The sequence below is a fragment of the Pristis pectinata genome, chromosome 1 (assembly GCF_009764475.1).
Source record: "Pristis pectinata isolate sPriPec2 chromosome 1, sPriPec2.1.pri, whole genome shotgun sequence".
Classification (NCBI taxonomy): domain Eukaryota; kingdom Metazoa; phylum Chordata; class Chondrichthyes; order Rhinopristiformes; family Pristidae; genus Pristis; species Pristis pectinata.
Window position 1 is genome coordinate 136838391 of NC_067405.1, and position 17084 is coordinate 136855474.

At 38.8% G+C, this 17084-nt stretch overlaps 1 protein-coding gene across 1 annotated transcript in view; it reads left to right on the forward strand.

The window, feature by feature from the left end:
• LOC127568849 (latent-transforming growth factor beta-binding protein 2-like) overlaps positions 1–17084 on the forward strand; it is a 391147-nt gene that overhangs the window by 319833 nt on the left and 54230 nt on the right. Inside the window, exons 25-26 of the mRNA XM_052013064.1 lie at positions 8702–8824; positions 11807–11938. Coding sequence (XP_051869024.1) covers positions 8702–8824; positions 11807–11938 — 255 coding nt within the window. The remainder of the gene's footprint in view (positions 1–8701; positions 8825–11806; positions 11939–17084) is intronic.

Genomic DNA, 17084 nt, shown 5'->3' on the forward strand with positions numbered 1-17084 from the left:
CTAGAACATTACCCTTACCAACACTGTCCTCAGCGTCATCAAGACCCCTCTCCTTGGTGAACACTGAAGAGGAGTATTCATTGAGAACCTCAGTCACTCATCCATCTAACTTGCTTTCCCTGGATTCCATGGGTCCTAATCTTCCAGACCAGACTACCATGCAGGACCATGTCGAAGGTCTTGCTGTTGGCAATCTATAACCACTGGGTTATCACAGGAACATAGGATGGGCCTCAATTATATATAAACTGAATTAAAGACAGATGAAGGGACCAAGTAGCCAAAATTATTCTTGATAAAAAGATAAAAGAAAATTTGAAAAAGACACAAGAATCTGTGAAATGATACTGTTGGTTTTCATAGGTGGGCACAAATTAGGCAGATGGAGTACAATATGGAGAAATGTGTTTGATTTTTATTAGAAGAACAATAAAATAGATAGTGTTTAAATGGAAAATAATGCTGTGCAGAGTGCCCTTGCACATGGAACACAGAAAGTTAGCATGCAGGTATACTAAGTTATTAGAAAGACAAATTGAACCTTGGCCTTTGTTGGGGAATGGAATATATAAGTAGGGAAGCCTCGCTGCAAGTATACAAGTCTTTGTTGAGACCAAACCTGGAGAATTGTGTAAAGTTTGGGTTTCTTTATTTAATGAAGATGAATTTGCATTCGAGACAATTCAGAAAAGTTACTGTTTAGCAGAATGAGAGGTAATCTTATGGAAAAAATATAACATTCTGAGGGTGCTTGACAGTAGATTTTCCTTCATAGGGGAATCTAGAACAGGGGACATTGTTTATATGTAAAGAGTCAACCATTTACAATGGAGATGAAGAGATTTTACTTCTTGGATTGTGAATCTTTAGAATTATTTACCCCAAAGACCTATAGAAGCTGAGTTGTTGAGTATATAAAGGCTGAGACAAAGCACATTTTGTACTATAACATGCTCGAGAATTATGAGGAATAGGTAGGAAAGTTGAGTTGAGGTCTGGCTTAGATCAGCCATGAACATTGATTTTCTAGCTCCTACTTCTTTTTCTCATGTACTAAATGAAAAATAGACAGCATGTTTCTGAATTCTATGAAAAAGAAAAATAAGTCTTTGTCATTTGAAACAGATTTGTTTGACTCCATAAAATTGATTTCATCTCCAATAGCTGCTGTTCTAGTCCAAAATACAAGTAGCTCCTATAATAGAAAAAGACTTTATTTTCCAAACAGGTTCAGCCAGAAGTCTGAAACAAGATGGTATATATTTGGATAGGATCTAAATCAATTGGTTTAATTTCATCCTTCAGTGACATTGACTGAATGTATTTTTTGTTACTTTTTTTTGTATTTCTTTACAACTAGTCTATATTTTTCCTGTCTTCTTATACACTTAGATATTGCGGCATTTTCCTTTGTTATGGTCTTTCTCCTCCTCGTCTTTGCATCTATTAATTTTGATTAACCTTTTTGACCCAATATACTGCATTACTATTAGCATACAATTTCAGTTATCCTATTGATCCGAAGTATATTAGAAGCTGAAGACAATCCACTTAGGAAAGGCAGAGAGGATGAAAGGGGAGGTGGAATAATAATACTTATTAGTAGATATAAGGAAAGCAAATGTAGAATCTATATCAATCCAGATAAAATCTAAAAATGGATCAGTCACATTAATTGGTGTAGTCTGCAGATCATCTAATAGGGGAAGATGGGTGGAAAGTGAAATATGGAGACAAATTCAGGAAATTAGTAAATACACAGAATAATAATCATGGTGGACTTCCATTACACTATCTTTAATTGGACCATAGAAATGAGAAAATGGAGTTCCAAGGACTCCATTCTAACTCAATTCATGGAAAGTTCAGTAATGGAGAATTTGATATTAAATCTAATAATAAAGAATGAACCGGAACCAATGAGAAGTAAATGTAGGCAAGTATCTAGGTAATAATGGGAATATCATAATACACTCAATAATCATTATGGAAAAGAACAAAAATGTGACAAAAAGTAGTTTAATAGATTCAAGAAAAGTTGAAGGTGAGGGGATGAGTATTGAACAGGTTAGTAAAGCCACAGAAGAAAATGCAAACCAAGCATTAGGTTTTATTTCTAGAGGGATCAAATTAAAGGTAGGGAAGTTATGCTAAATCTGTCTGGAACTTTGGTTAGACCAATCTTGGGATACTGTGCACAGTTCTAGTTGCCATATTATAAAGAGGACATGCAGGCAATGGAGAGAGTGCAAAGATTTACAGGGATAATGCCAGAAACTTGAAGGAATACATATCTGGAAAGAATGAAATAACTGGGTCTCTTTCTCATGGCAAAAGGCTGAAGGGGTCCTAATAGCGGCCTTTAAAAAATGTTGATAGGTTTTAAAAGAGTGATACTCAAAGAATGCTTCCACGTGAGGAAAATATAACTAGAGGCCATCGATATAAAAGAGATACCAAGAAGTCAAATAAGGAATTCAGAAAAAAACTTGAGAACATGGAACTCACTAACACAGTGAACAGTGGAAGTGAATAGAATAGATGCAGTTAAGGGGAGGGAGAGGGGAATAGAGCTTATGCTGATTGACTTGAATGAGAATAGACAGGAGAAGGTTCAACTGGAACATAAAAGCTGCTGTAGACTGGTTGGGCTGAATAGGGTGTTTTTGTGTAGTATATCCTCTGTAAGCCTATATCCTCTGTAAGCCTGTAACCAATGTACAGTGCAAATCAAATTTCAGACTCTTTAAAGCTTGCAAAGGAAAACATTAAGTTTTAATTAGTAAAACTTTCTGGCGTCATACTATGATTAAAAACAAAGCATTTTCTTCAAATAATGGACAGCAGATACACATTCATTGCCATTACAGAACATTTGCTCCAAACAGTTTAGACTCTGCAATTTTTATGAGGTCATTCATTTAATGTAGTGTAATTTTAGAAGTTAGCAGATTGCCAGAGACGCCTTGGATAAACAATGCTGGATAGTTCTCTGGCTAAATGTATGTTCACTCAGTGTACTGTCAAATAGCCAAGTTATCATATTTTGGATACATTGTTGCACAAGAGGTTTTTTTTCACCTAAATCTATGTCACATTTCAGGACTTCCTTGAACATTTTTGTCCATGGAAATTATCAAGTTATGATTTATTTTAAGGTATATTTTAGGTTACAACTTGCTTTAAAGTGGTTAATTCATCAGGAAAGTCCCAAGTTAATCTGTAGTCAGACGAAAAGTTTTAATAAACTAATTGGAATTTAGTATTTTTCCCAGAGTTGCAGTCATAGCAATTTAGTGGCTTGTCTCCAAAAGTGATAAATAGTATAGCCTACTCCTGCTCCTATTTCTTATGTTCTTACACTTTGTTAACTAACTGATGGAGCACAAAATTCAAATGAGTTAGAAAGCAAAGTACTCAATATACCCAACTGAACCGCATTTGAGCAGTAGGAAATGGACTGACTTTCAGATGCCATTGAGAAAAGTGATCTAGAAATTTGAGATAGGGCTTTGAAATCAATCAGATGAGAAAGTGCTCAGTGAAAATAGAAAATGAGAGATGAAGACAACAGAAAAGACACTTCAAGTTCCTAGATGTAAACATCACCAACAGCTTGTCTTGGTCCAACCACATAGATGCCATGGCGAGTAAAGTGCACCAGTCCTCAGAAGGCTAAGGAAATTTGTCATGCTTCCATTGACCCTTGCCAACTTTTATAGATGCACCAAAGAAAGCATCCCATTTGGATGCATCACAGCTTGGTATGGCAACTGTTCTGCACAAGATCACAAGAAATTGCAGAGAGTTCTTACACAGTAGACATAGCTCAGTCCATCATGAAAACAAGCCTCCCCTCCATGGACTCTGTCTGCACTTCATGCTGCCTCAGAAAAGCAGCCAACTTAATCAAAGACCTCTCCCACCCCAGACATTCCCTCTTTTCCCTCCTTCCATCAGGCAGAAGATACAAAAGCTTGAAATCATGCACCACTAGGCTCAAGGACAGCTTCTATCCCGCTATTATAAGATTATTGAGTGGATCTTGTGTACAATAAAGATGAAGTCTTGACTTCACGGTCTACCTCGTCATGGCCCTTGCACCTTATTGCCTACCTGCACTGCACTTTGTCTGTAACTGTAACACTATATTCTGCATTCTGTTATTGCTTTTTTCTTGTACTACCTCAATATACTTGTGAAAGATCTGTATGGAGGCATGCAAAACAAAGTTTTTTCCACTGTATCTCGGTACATGTGACAATAATAAACTAATTACCAATTACCAGTTCTGAATTGACAGAAAACAGAAAATTTATTCTGTTTAAGTTAAATAAGGTAGACTGGGAAGGCAGATGGTGTCATGAGCCCTTTAGTTTGTATAATTTCCATGAACCTAAGTTGTTCTGAAAGAACTTAGGATGTCTGACTCATGTGACTGACTTGAGTTAAGTCTGACTCTAACCATTACTCCGTGCATCATACCATACTGTAAAATTATGCATTTTACAACTCATCTAGTGCTAATTGGATCCACTTGTGGAAGGAATGAAGAAATATGCACGCGAAAGTCATTGATATCCCATTCAGATTGCAAAGCATTTTTCTTTTTTATTCTCCTGGGTCTTGTAAGTTACGACGCAGTGTGAGTAGGTAACATGCTCAGACATTTATACATAGCAGATATGAATTTATAACAAATAATTATCAATGAATGTAGTTATAAATATTCAGCAAATACCATTCCTTTGGTTCATAAGATATAAGTATTATTGGAGAGTTTTATAAATCTAGATTTTTCAGTGAGCAACAGTCGAAACCCTTTCTCTGAAGGGCTAACAATGATGAGTGATTAAAGCTTATTGAACTTACTGAGATAGGAGAAGCATTGGATGGTTTTAAGGCTGTAGCAGTGAGATCAGACATGTAAAGGCTCAATGAGGTTAAAAACTTCGATATTAACATCCTAGCTCAATTTTATTTGATTTGGCTTTGAGGGGAAGAGTGTTTTTTCTATTTATATTTAATGCCAAGGCTTAATTTTAGATCATTAGCTGGTATCTGATTGTTTTCTTATATTTGATTTTTACTTTGGTCAGTTCATAGTACTACAGGTTCATTTATATCATTAACTCATGAAAATAATTCTCTCCCAATTTCTTTTCCTTCCTACTTTTTTTGTTTTATAATCATTTATTCGATTAGCTAAATTCTAGGTAAAGGACAAGGAGTAGAGATCAAACATTTTCTTCATGTTGAAGCATGAACTATTACAGCTGCAGAAAGGGTGGATAATGTAGAAGAATCCTCTCTAGAGTCAGTATGGGTGGAAGTTAGGAACAAGAAAGGAGCAGTTAATCTATTGGGAGTATTCTATAGGCCCCCTGGTAGCAGCAGGGATACTGAAGAGCAGATTGGGAGGCAGATTTTGGAAAGGTGCAAGAATAACAGGGTGGTTATCATGGAAGACTTCAACTTCCCAAATATTGATTGGCACCTGCTTAGTGCCAAAGGTTTAGACGGGGCAGAGTTTGTTAAGCGTGTCCAGGACGGATTCCTGTCACAGTATGTTGACAGGCCGACTAAAGGGAATGCCATATTAGATCTAGTATTAGGTAATGAACCGGGTCAGGTGACAGATCTCTCAGTGGGTGAGCATCTGGGGGACAGTGACTACTGCTCCCTAACCTTTAGCATTGTCATGGACAAGGACAGGAGCAGAGAGGACAGGAAGATATTTAATTGGGGAAGGGCAAGTTATGAGGCTATAAGGCTAGAACTTGCGAGTGTAAATTGGGATGACATTTTTGAAGGGAAATGTACTATGGAGATGTGGTCGTTGTTCAGGGATCTCTTGCAGGATGTTAGGGATAAATTTGTCCCAGTGAGGCAGAGAAAGAATGGCAGGGTGAAGGAACCATGGGTGACAAGAGAGGTGGAACAACTAGTTAGGAAGAACAAGGCAGCATACATAAGGTGTAAGCAGCAAGGATCAGATAGAGCTCATGAGGAATAAAGGGTAGCAAGGAGGGAACAAGAAGGGGCTGAGGGGAGCAAGAAGGAGACATGAAAAGGCTTTGACGAGTAGGGTTAAGGAAAATCCCAAGGCTTTTTTCACTTATGTGAAGAACAGAAGGATGACGAGAGTAAAGGTAGGATTGATTAGAGACAAAGGTGGGAAGATGTGCCTGGAAGCTGTGGAAGTAGGTGAGGTTCTCAATGAATACTTCTCTTCAGTATTCACCAACGAGAGGGGCCTTGATGATGCTGAGGACAGTGTTGGTAAGGTTAATATTCTAGAGCATGTAGATATCAAGAGGGAGGATGTGTTGGAGTTGTTAGAAAATATTAGGACAGATAAGTCCCCGGGGCCTGACGGGATATTCCCCAGGCTGCTCCGCGCGACAAGGGAGGAGATTGCTGAACCATTGGCTAGGATCTTTGAGTCCTCGTTGTCCACGAGAATGGTACCAGAGATTGGAGGGTGGCAAGTGCTGTCCCCTTATTCAAAACGGTAGTAGGGATAGTCCAGGGAATTACAGACCAGTGAGCCTTACGTCTGTGGTGGGCAAGCTGTTGGAAAGGATTCTAAGAGATAGGATCCATGAGTATTTAGAGAATCGTGGACTAATTAGGAACAGCCAGCATGGCTTTGTAAAGGGAAGATCATGTCTCACAAGCCTGATAGGGTTCTTTGGGGAGGTGACCAGGAAGATTAATGAGGTTAGTGCAGTGGATGTGGTCTACGTGGATTTTAGTAAGGTGTTTAACAAGGTTCCTCATGCTAGGCTTCTTCAGAAGGTCAGAGGGCATGGGATCCAGGGAGGCTTGGCCGTGTGGATTCAGAATTGGCTTGCCTATAGAAAGAAGAGGGTTGTGGAGGAGGGAGTGCATTCAGATTGGAGGGCTGTGACTAGTGGTGTCCCACAAGGATCGGTTCTGGGACCTCTACTTTTCGTGATATTTATTAATGACTTGGATGAGGGGGTAGAATGGTGGGTTAGCAAGTTTGCAGATGACACAAAGGTCGGTGGTGTTGTGGATAGTGTGGAGGACTGTCGAAGCTTGCAGAGGGATATTGATAGGATGCAGAGCTGGGCTGACAAATTGCAGATGGAGTTCAATCTGGAGAAGTGTGAGGTGGTACACTTTGGAAGGACAAACTCCAAGGCAGAGTACATGGTTAATAGCAGGATACTAGGTAGTGTGGAGGAGCAAAAGAGGGATTGGGGGTTCATATCCACAGATCACTGAAAGTTGCCTCACAGGTGGGTAGAGTAGTTAAGAAAGCGTATGGGATGTTGGCTTTCATAAGTTGTGGGATCGAGTTTAATAGCCACGAGGTAATGATGCAGCTCTACAAAACTTTGTTTAGCCCACACTTGGAGTACTGTGTCCAGTTCTGATCACCTCATTATAGGAAGGATGTGGAAGCGTTGGAAAGGATGCAGAGGAAATTTACCAGGATGCTGCCTGGATTGCAGAGTATGGATTATGAGGAGAGACTAAGGGAGCTAAGGCTTTACTCTTTGGAGCGGAGGAGGATGAGAGGAGACTTGATAGAGGTATACAAAATATTAAGAGGAATAGATAGAGTGGACAGCCAGTGCCTCTTTCCCAGGGCACCAATGCTCAATACAAGAGGGCATGGCTTTAAAGTAATGGGTGGGAAGTTCAAGAGAGATATCAAGGGAAGGTTTTTCACCCAGAGAGTGGTTGGTGCATGGAATACACTGTCTGGGGTAGTGGTGGAGGCAGATACATTGGTCAGGTTCAAGAAATTGTTAGATAACCATATGGAGGAATTTAAAATAGGGGGATATATGGGAGGAAAGGGTTAGATAGTCTGAGGTGTGGTTTAAAGGTCAGCACAACATGGTGGACCGAAGGGCCTGTATTGTGCTGTATTGTTCTTTGGTTCTATGATTATAGTTGCTGAGGCAGGAGCAAAAATATTTCCAGTTTCTACTCTGTTTTTAACAAATCAATGTACTTAGGATCGTATATTTTGTCTTCTTCAGTTTTTTGGGTTTTATAACTGTAATACTTTTCCAGACATAAATGGTATAGTGGTATGGATCTATTTAAAAAATGGTACACTTACACTAACAAACCAGATCCAGTACAGAATTGTATATTGTGTTAATAAGATAGTAGGTTGAGAATAATGCAGTTGATATTGTGGATTTGGGCACTTAAAAGACATTTGATTGAGTAACATATGATATAGGCTTGTAATCAAAATTGAAGTCCATGAGACAAAAGGGTATGGAAAAGCAGGCACGAATTTAAGATGAATTACGGTCACACCAGGTGCAGGATCTGAGAGTATAAGTATTAGATATTTACAGTAAGCTTCTGCACAATTAAGAACTTCATACAGAATACGGCGGCAGAGTTTAACCTGGAAATTGCCAATGGAGCTCAGCCAACAAGAACTAGGAGTTCTGTATTTGTCTGGGAGTCCTGAAAGAACATCCATTGTACTTTGTTTCTTTTCCGTTGGTTTCTTTGCTTGCTACTCTTCCTTAATTAAAATATCAAATCTTAAGGACACTTAATTATTTCAGCATCAAAAACAATCATAGAGTGTGTCCAAAAGTTTTTTCTCTTCAATTTATTGTATTTGGCTATAAGAAGTATCATTTTAATCTATCCACTCAAATTATTTGTTTTATCTTATGTATTGTTTATCCTACAGATGTGGATGAATGCAGTGAGGAGACTAATTGTTCAGGTGGACAGTGCATAAATACAGATGGATCCTATATGTGTAGATGTGAAACAGGGTTTACACATTTACCTGAAGCAGAACAATGTATTGGTAAGAATCATTGTAAAAATATTGATAACTTTATTTTGGTGTTAAAATATACAGTAAAGTTTGTTATACCGAAGATATATTTCAGAACCAGGTGCATGGAAAACAGATACGTGAAGGTGCACAATTCAAAGAATTTCAAACACATTGCCTACAAAAAAAAAAGTAAATGAGTAGACCTGCAGCGTTTTACCTTTTTGTTTCTTTGTAATGTCTTCAACAAAATTTTGTCCCAGGCTGCTTCAAGCAATAGTTTCCCAGGTCTTCCTATTTTGCCACGAGAAATGTGGGTTTAGTAAAGGATCTGGTGTTATTTATCTGTATTCTTACCTTAAATCTAATATTTCCCCTAAAATAGTACATTCAGGGCATAGCCTAACACTCTTACATTAAGTTGTAATCTACACAGCATTCACATTTCCATCACCCTGCTGACCCCATACCTACCATGCAGCATCACACAAGCAACTTAATACAAGCAACATCACTAAAGATCTGCAAGCAATTAGATTGCCTAATGAAAAGTATACTTCATGTTCTTTTGTGCTGATTTGCAATGATTTTTTATATGATTGGTTGTTTTGCATTATTGTTTGACAAAGGTTATTGACATTTCCCATATTTTCAATGAAAACAATGAATCCATGCATTTTGAATTAAATAATTTTTGAGATGTCTATTCAAACTTTTTCCTGAAAATAAATTATTTAGAGATTTGATCATAGAGCACTGATTATTTCAGTATAAAGTGGTTGAAAATGGATATTGAAAATGAAATACAGTAAAGGCCACTTCTGGATTGATTTCAGTCACTCCAAAAATTCAACCTGCTACATCTGATTTCCCCACCTGACGTACATCAAATGTTGCCATTCCCCCTCTTATGAGAATTGCATGTGCAATTTGTCCACATTGTCCTAGCTGCTCCTATTATAGAGTTGTAGAGTTATACATCACGGAAGCAGGCCCTTTGTTCCAACTCATCCATGCTGACCAAGGTGCCTACCTGAGCTGGTCCCATCTGCTTGTATTTGGCCTGTATTTCTAAAACTAACTTTCCTATCCATGTGCCTTTCCGAATGTCTTATAAATGCTATAATTGTAGCTGCCTCTACCACCTCCACTGGCAGCTCGTTCCACATGCTCACCACCCTCTGTATGAAAAACTTGCCCCTCGTCCCCTTTAAGTCTTTCCCCGCTCACCTTAAACCTATGCCCTCTTGTTTTAGACCCCCCTACCATGGGAAAAAGACTGTGAATATACTGTATACCCTATATATGCCCCTCGTGATTTTATAAATCTCTATAAGGTCACCCCTCAGCCTCCTTCATTCCAGAGAAAACGGTCCCAGCCTATCCAGTCTCTTCTTATAAGTCTTCCAGTGATAGAGAGCTTAGTGGAATGGTGTCATGACAACAACCTTTCCCTCAATGTCAACAAAACAAAAGAGCTGGTCATTGACTTTAGGAAAGGGGGCAGTGTACATGCACCTGTCTACATCAATGGTGCTGAGGTCGAGAGGGTTGAGAGCTTCAAGTTCCTGGGAGTGAACATCACCAACAGCCTGTCCTGGTCAAATCACGTAGATGCCACGGCCAAGAAAGCTCACCAGCGCCTCTACTTCCTCAGGAGGCTAAAGAAATTTGGTTTGTCCCCTTTGACTCTCACCAACTTTTACCGATGCACCATAGAAAGCATCCTATCTGGATGTATCACGGCTTGGTACAGCAACTGCTCTGTCCAGGACCGCAAGAAACTACAGAGAGGTGTGGACACAGCCCAGCACATCACGGACACCAGCCACCCCTCCTTGGATTCTGTCTTTACCTCTCGTTGTCTTGGTGAAGCAGCCAGCATAATCAAAGACCCCAACCACCCGGGACACTCTCTTTTCTCTCCTCTTCCATTGGGTAGAAGATACAGGTGCCTGAGGGCACGTACCACCAGACTTAAGGACAGCTTCTACCCCACTGTGATAAGACTATTGACCTTGCACCTTATTGCACTGTACTTTCTCTGTAGCTGTGACACTTTACTCTGTACTGTTACTGTGTTTACCTGTACTATATAAATGCACGTTGTACTAACTCAATGTAACTGCACTGTGTAATGAATTGACCTGTACGATCGGTTTGTAAGGCAAGCTTTTCCCTGTACCTCGGTACAAGTGACAATAATAAATCAATACCAACACCAATACCAGAAACAGCCTTGTGAATCTTTTTTGCACCTTCTCTAGCTTAATCACATCTTTCCTATAGTATGGTCACCAGAACTGCACACAATACTCCATGTGCAGACTCACCAACATCCTGTACAGCTATAACATGATGTCCCAACTCTTGCAGTCAGTGCCCCGACCAATGAAGGCAAGTGTGCCATATGCCATCTTCACCACCCTGTCTACCTGTGTTGCCACTTTCTGGGAATTATGTATTTATGCCCCTAGGTCTCTCTGTTCTACAACACTGTTGTTGGGCACTCCTAGGCCTTAATACCACTATTCCAGTCTGAGACCATACTAATGTAAGTCTGATTATTTTTTAAATTTTGGTTCCCTCCTCCCGCCATTTCTCCACCTCCACGCACTGGTCAATCTCCAATGCCCTATTCACTTCAGGCCAACGTCTATCCTCCCTTCTGTTTCTATTTTTCAACTACCTACCTGACTCTGCCCCCCTCCACTCTAATTGAGGTCTTGATCTTCACTGCAGGCACTGATCTCTGCAGAGAAAACTGTATAACAGCTGTTAAGTAGCTATTGAAGTGGCTGTTGCAGATCTATGGACAAAATGCTCATTGAGACACTGTAGCATCACCCCATAGCACACCTATTATTCTCAAGTTACTATTATTCCAATTGGTTTTGTTATTTTAAATTTGAACTAAGGCAAGTATTTTTGAAGATGTATGTAAGCTTATCAAGCATTAGAATGCCATTCATAATTATACCAACCTTTTTGATTCTGCTTGTATTTACTTAGATATTGATGAATGCAGTTTATATGCCAGCTCTCTATGCGGGATCTGGAAGTGTGAGAATACTATTGGTTCCTATCAATGCATCATGGAATGTCAGCCAGGATTCCAACGTACAGCTATTGGAGAATGCATTGGTAAGTATTCTTATAAAGTTAAGAACTAAGTGATGGATTTAGAACAATGGTTTGTTAATTTTTAACCTATGCATTATTTTTAACAGAGCTTTTTTCTCTTTGTCATTGGTTTGAACCATTGATTTCCCTTCAGAGTAATGCTTTTTAAACAGATTTTGTTTTGTCAACCTATTTTGGTGAGTGTGCATGTTTCTTTAAAAAGAATAGTCATGCATTGTTAAGGTCATTTAGTGTATATAAGTGCAGCCATCTCGTTTCTTGAAAAAATTGGGTAAACTGTGTGGAGACTTGGTAAAGTTAACCTGCATCCCTGTATGTAGTCAATATGTACAATAAATTGTTCGTGCCTAACTTTAACATGCTTGGTCCTGAAGCTTCAGTATTGTACAAAAAATATTACAGTAGCTAGAATGGAAACATGTCTTTCATTCTTGTTATTAGATGCTTATGTTTAACAGACTATAGCCTGATGTTAATATTCCTAAGAAAATTTTCATAGCGCTGAACAATTTGTGCTACCACCAATGGAAGTACAAACTGGGAATTTGGGCCTCTTTCTTGAATGTTCTTGTTGATCGCGTCAAGGCATGAAAATCCACATCTGACAATACATCTATCTTTCTTTTCATCCTTCTTGGGCACAACTGGGAGGCTTGGACTTTCTCCCCCCACCCCCAATTGACATCCTTCACTGAGTAACTTCCTGGGGCTTTTCGGAGGGCAGTTAAAAGTCAACAATGTTGATACTGGACTGGTATTAACAACAACATAATGTTTACTTTCTCAAAAAACATAGGTGAAACTGTTGGGTTTATATGACCGTCTAAGAGCTTTATGGTCACTTTTACTCCTACTCAGTTTTCCCCCTCCCCCAGTCTGAATTTTTCCATAACTGAATTTTGAGAATTTCACACTCAGTCTCTGGGTTATTTCTTCTTTTGAGGATTACTTCCACTCTGATTTTGTGGATCCTGAGGTGGCAAATGTGGGAACTGCAGACTCTTCCTTAAATAGGGCAGTGGTGGCTGATGGGATGGACTGGTGGACAGTTCTTCTGCCACTTCCACAGGGCCTCTGTGTGCTCCTAATGCATGGACATGAGGTTTCCAATTTCATCCTGAATGTTATATTTCAAGTAGGCTTTGAATCTTTTCCCTGGCCCTGACAAAACTGAGAATAGAATGTCTGTTTCTTGTTTACATGCAGTTGAGCATGTAAACAATGTGGTCCAGAAAAAGAAATTGACATTGGTCAAAGTTGAGTTTATTGTCATATACACAAATATATGCATGTATGTACAGATGCAATGAAAAACTTACTTGCAGCAGCATCACAGGCACATAGCAGCATGTAAGCAACATTCACAAGAAAAAAATGATACACAACTTTTACAAGAAAGAACACAATTAGAACAAAAAGTCCATTTTAGTGCAAAATAATCAAAGTGGTGATAATGTTGCTAAAGGATACTTTCAACAGTACATCTGTAGAAGTTTATGTTCAGTGACAAGCCAAACCTCCTAAGTAAAGATACTAGTGCATCTTTCTTGTGATTACATCTATATGCTGGGCCCAGAACAGGTCATCTGATATGTTAATACCCAGGAATTCAAAGCTGCTGACTCTCCCCACTGCCAATCCCCCAGTGTAGACTGGCACATGTCCACTCTCCTCCTTCCTGAAGTCAATCAACTCTTTAGTTTTACTGATGTTGAGCGAGAGATTGTTGGTTTGCTTATCCTTTAGTGAATTGAGGATTTTGTGGAGACAAAGTTTGTGGCATTTTTCTGGTGCTTTGAAATGCCTGCTGCAGGCAGTCCAGGTCTCAGAAGCATATATAATGTCAGGGAACACTGAATCAATCATGAATTGTGTGCCAGGTATGAGGTCTAAATCTTCAAACACTTTTCCTCATTTGACCAAAAGTTTTAGTGGTGCATTATTGACATCTGAGAGTTAGCTCCTAAAGCAAGGAAGTTGTTCACATTTTTCAGGGTCTTGACATGAACCTTTATTTTTGGAGGACAGTATGGTGCAGCAGTACATTATTAGGCACAACACTGGAAAGGAGAAGCAGACAGGCAGGATAATAACCAGTTAATCACTGTCATTCATTTTACATATCCACTAAATTTCTCAGCAATTCCATGTATTTTAATGTTTTGTACATTACTAATTTGATACTGAAATTCAAATGTCATTCAATTAATATTTAAAATGACAAAAAGTCATCTCATAAATGAAAAAAAATTTATACTTTTTGTAGCTATGTTCAACATCTGTGTCTTAACAATGTCAAGAATTAGTGAGCATATAGTTCCTTTCCCACCGCATCATTAATTGAAACAATTGAGACAGTAAATCAAAAGTTCTGTATTGGGGCAAGATATTTTAATTAGAATTTAAGGGGGAACTTTTTCACCCAGAGAGTGGAGAGTAGCTAAAATGTACTGCCAGAGAGAGTGGTGGAAGCAGAGCCACTAATAGCATTTAAGTAGTGTCGAGATGAGCACTTGAATACCTAGGCATAGAAGACTATGGGCCAAGTGCTGGAAGATGCAATTAATATGGATGGGTGCCCACTGGTCAGCATGGATATAATGGGCCAAATGGTCTACATCCATGCTGTACGACTTTGACTTAATGTATACTCCACAGTAAAAGTGCTGTTTTTTATCCATCTTTGAGAATAATTAAAATTGAATAAAATTATTCTAGGTTAAAACAAAGCTAGAAACTATCAGAAATCACATTACATACTTTGATTCAGAATCCCCTTAAGTTGTTCTGCTCTTGAGGAAACTGCCACATTCCACTGCGGTGGACCTTAAGAATTTTGGCATTACATCAATCAGGTTGTTTAGGATTGGTGACTATTTAAATATTTACCTGTACTTTCTCTGGAGGATTTTTTATTTAATGCTTTCTTTTTGACAATGCTAAACTTCAGCACTGAGCTTTGAGAAGAATAGGACTCCTATCAAAGATAATGCTGCATATTGAAATTGGCATTCCAGTGTCAGTCTGGCCAAACTGGTTGTACCCAGAACATTGTACTGAATAAATTGGCTAACAGTGATTTTAATATTTTTACTTCAAAGCCACATCAATCATTAACATTTAGAATGTGATTTTTTCCTCAGACATCAACTTCAGTATTTGTGCAATATGCAGTTGACAAGCTTGACTGCAGACTCCATTGAGGTCTGCTACACAAGAAATGTGCATTGGCTATTTGATTGATATGCAAATTTATGCTCACTGAAAGGATTTTTAAAAATTGCTGTGCACGAGTATATAAGATCATCTGCTAGCTCTTAAGGTGAAAACTATTGAAAACAAAAGGTATATTATGTGCCTAGATGGGCTTACAAACCTGATGGAGCTTTGTTTGACTAAAGTCATATTGACCTTTATGAACTTAAACTGCCTTGGCTCTTCCTAATGGATGAAATCTTACATAGTTTGCTTTGTGTACTTTCAGCTCATATCAGGGCCCAATTCCCCATACTGCCATTTTTAGGTCGATATGTGCCCAGTACCTTTTGTTTGAGCAAGGGTGGAACTTTAACAGCACCATTTCAGTTTTTGTTTATACTGCCATATTACGTTACACTTTCCAGTATTTAACATGCATTTTACATTATATTAAAATGCTACTCTACTATACAGTGAGGAAAATTTGTCAAAATTTGGAATAAGTGTAATTTATATTCTATAACCAGAGATTCAAATACTCTAACTTGCTTCCACACACCAAATGCCCTTTATGGTTTATTACCTGACCTCAGCATAGCCCCATATTCCTGCCAACATGAAGTAAATATCCAACTTCTAAAGTATCTAAAATTAATGAGCAGTGACAAAGCTGTGTTTTACAGTGATGTGGAACAAATTATGAAACAGTTTTGAGAATTGGAAGAACAAATATCCTTGCTCCAATAGGAAACCCACCTAATGTTCCTTTGGCGAGTTCAATAATCTGTTTAGTTATTTCTGGGTTTGTGCTATCAGCAGCAGCTATTTAACTGACCAACAAGGTCATTATTTGCATTTCAGTCAGTCAAGTGGATGCAGTCCTCTAATTTTAAAACATTAATACTTTAATCCTTCCAATTTACAGACAGATTATAATCACATAGCTGTACAGTAGTTCAGTGTCTGGTTGATGCTCTTGAAAGAAGGTGGGTGTGTGGGTTGGAAAGCAAGAGTGAAGTGGACAGAGGAGGAATAGGAAGAAAAATCTCATGGCAGTCCAGCTCCGCTGAACCTAATTTCTTCATTGTGCAGTGCTGATGATAGTCATTCTGGAGAATTTTATGGGTAGTTGGATCTAACTGTCTTGCCCACAGAGGTTGGAAATTTATACGAAGAAGACAACAATGAGCATTTCTAAAATTGGTTAATAACATTTCCCTTATTGTCAGATGCTGGCTATTTATCATCAAGATAAATATATCTTATATTTGTTATAGTCTTATAGTGTTATAGTAGATAAATGTTATAGTCTTACAGATGGGAAACAGGCCCTTTGGCCCAACTCATCCATGCCAACTGTTGCCCAGTGCGTTCATCCCATCTGCTCACATTTGGCCCATAGCCCTCTAAACCTCTCCTATCCATGTACTTATCTAGATGGCTCTTAAACATTGCTAATGTGCCTGCCTCAACCACTATTTCTAGTAGTTCATTCCAAATGCACATCAGCTTTTGCATGAAGAAGCTGCCCCTGATGTCCCTTTTAAATCTCTCACTTCTGATCTTAGACCTACGCCTTTTTGTTTTTTAGCACCTCCTCCCTGGGAAAAAGACGATATGCTTTCACCCTGTCTATGCCCTTCATAATCTTGTATATCAGGACAGCACTCAATCTTCTATGTTCCAGGGAATAAAGTCCTAGTCTATGCAACCTCTCCATGTAATTCAGGCCCAAGTCCAGGCAACATCCTGGTAAATCTCTTCTGCACTTTCTAGTTTAATAACATCTTTCCTAGAACAGGGTGACCAAAACTGTACTCCAAGTGCAGCCTTATAACATCTTATATAACTGCAACATAACTTCCCAACTCCTAGACTCAATGCCCTGACTGATGAAGGCCAGTGTGCCAAACACCTTCTTCACTACCCTATCTAAACAAGATGCTGC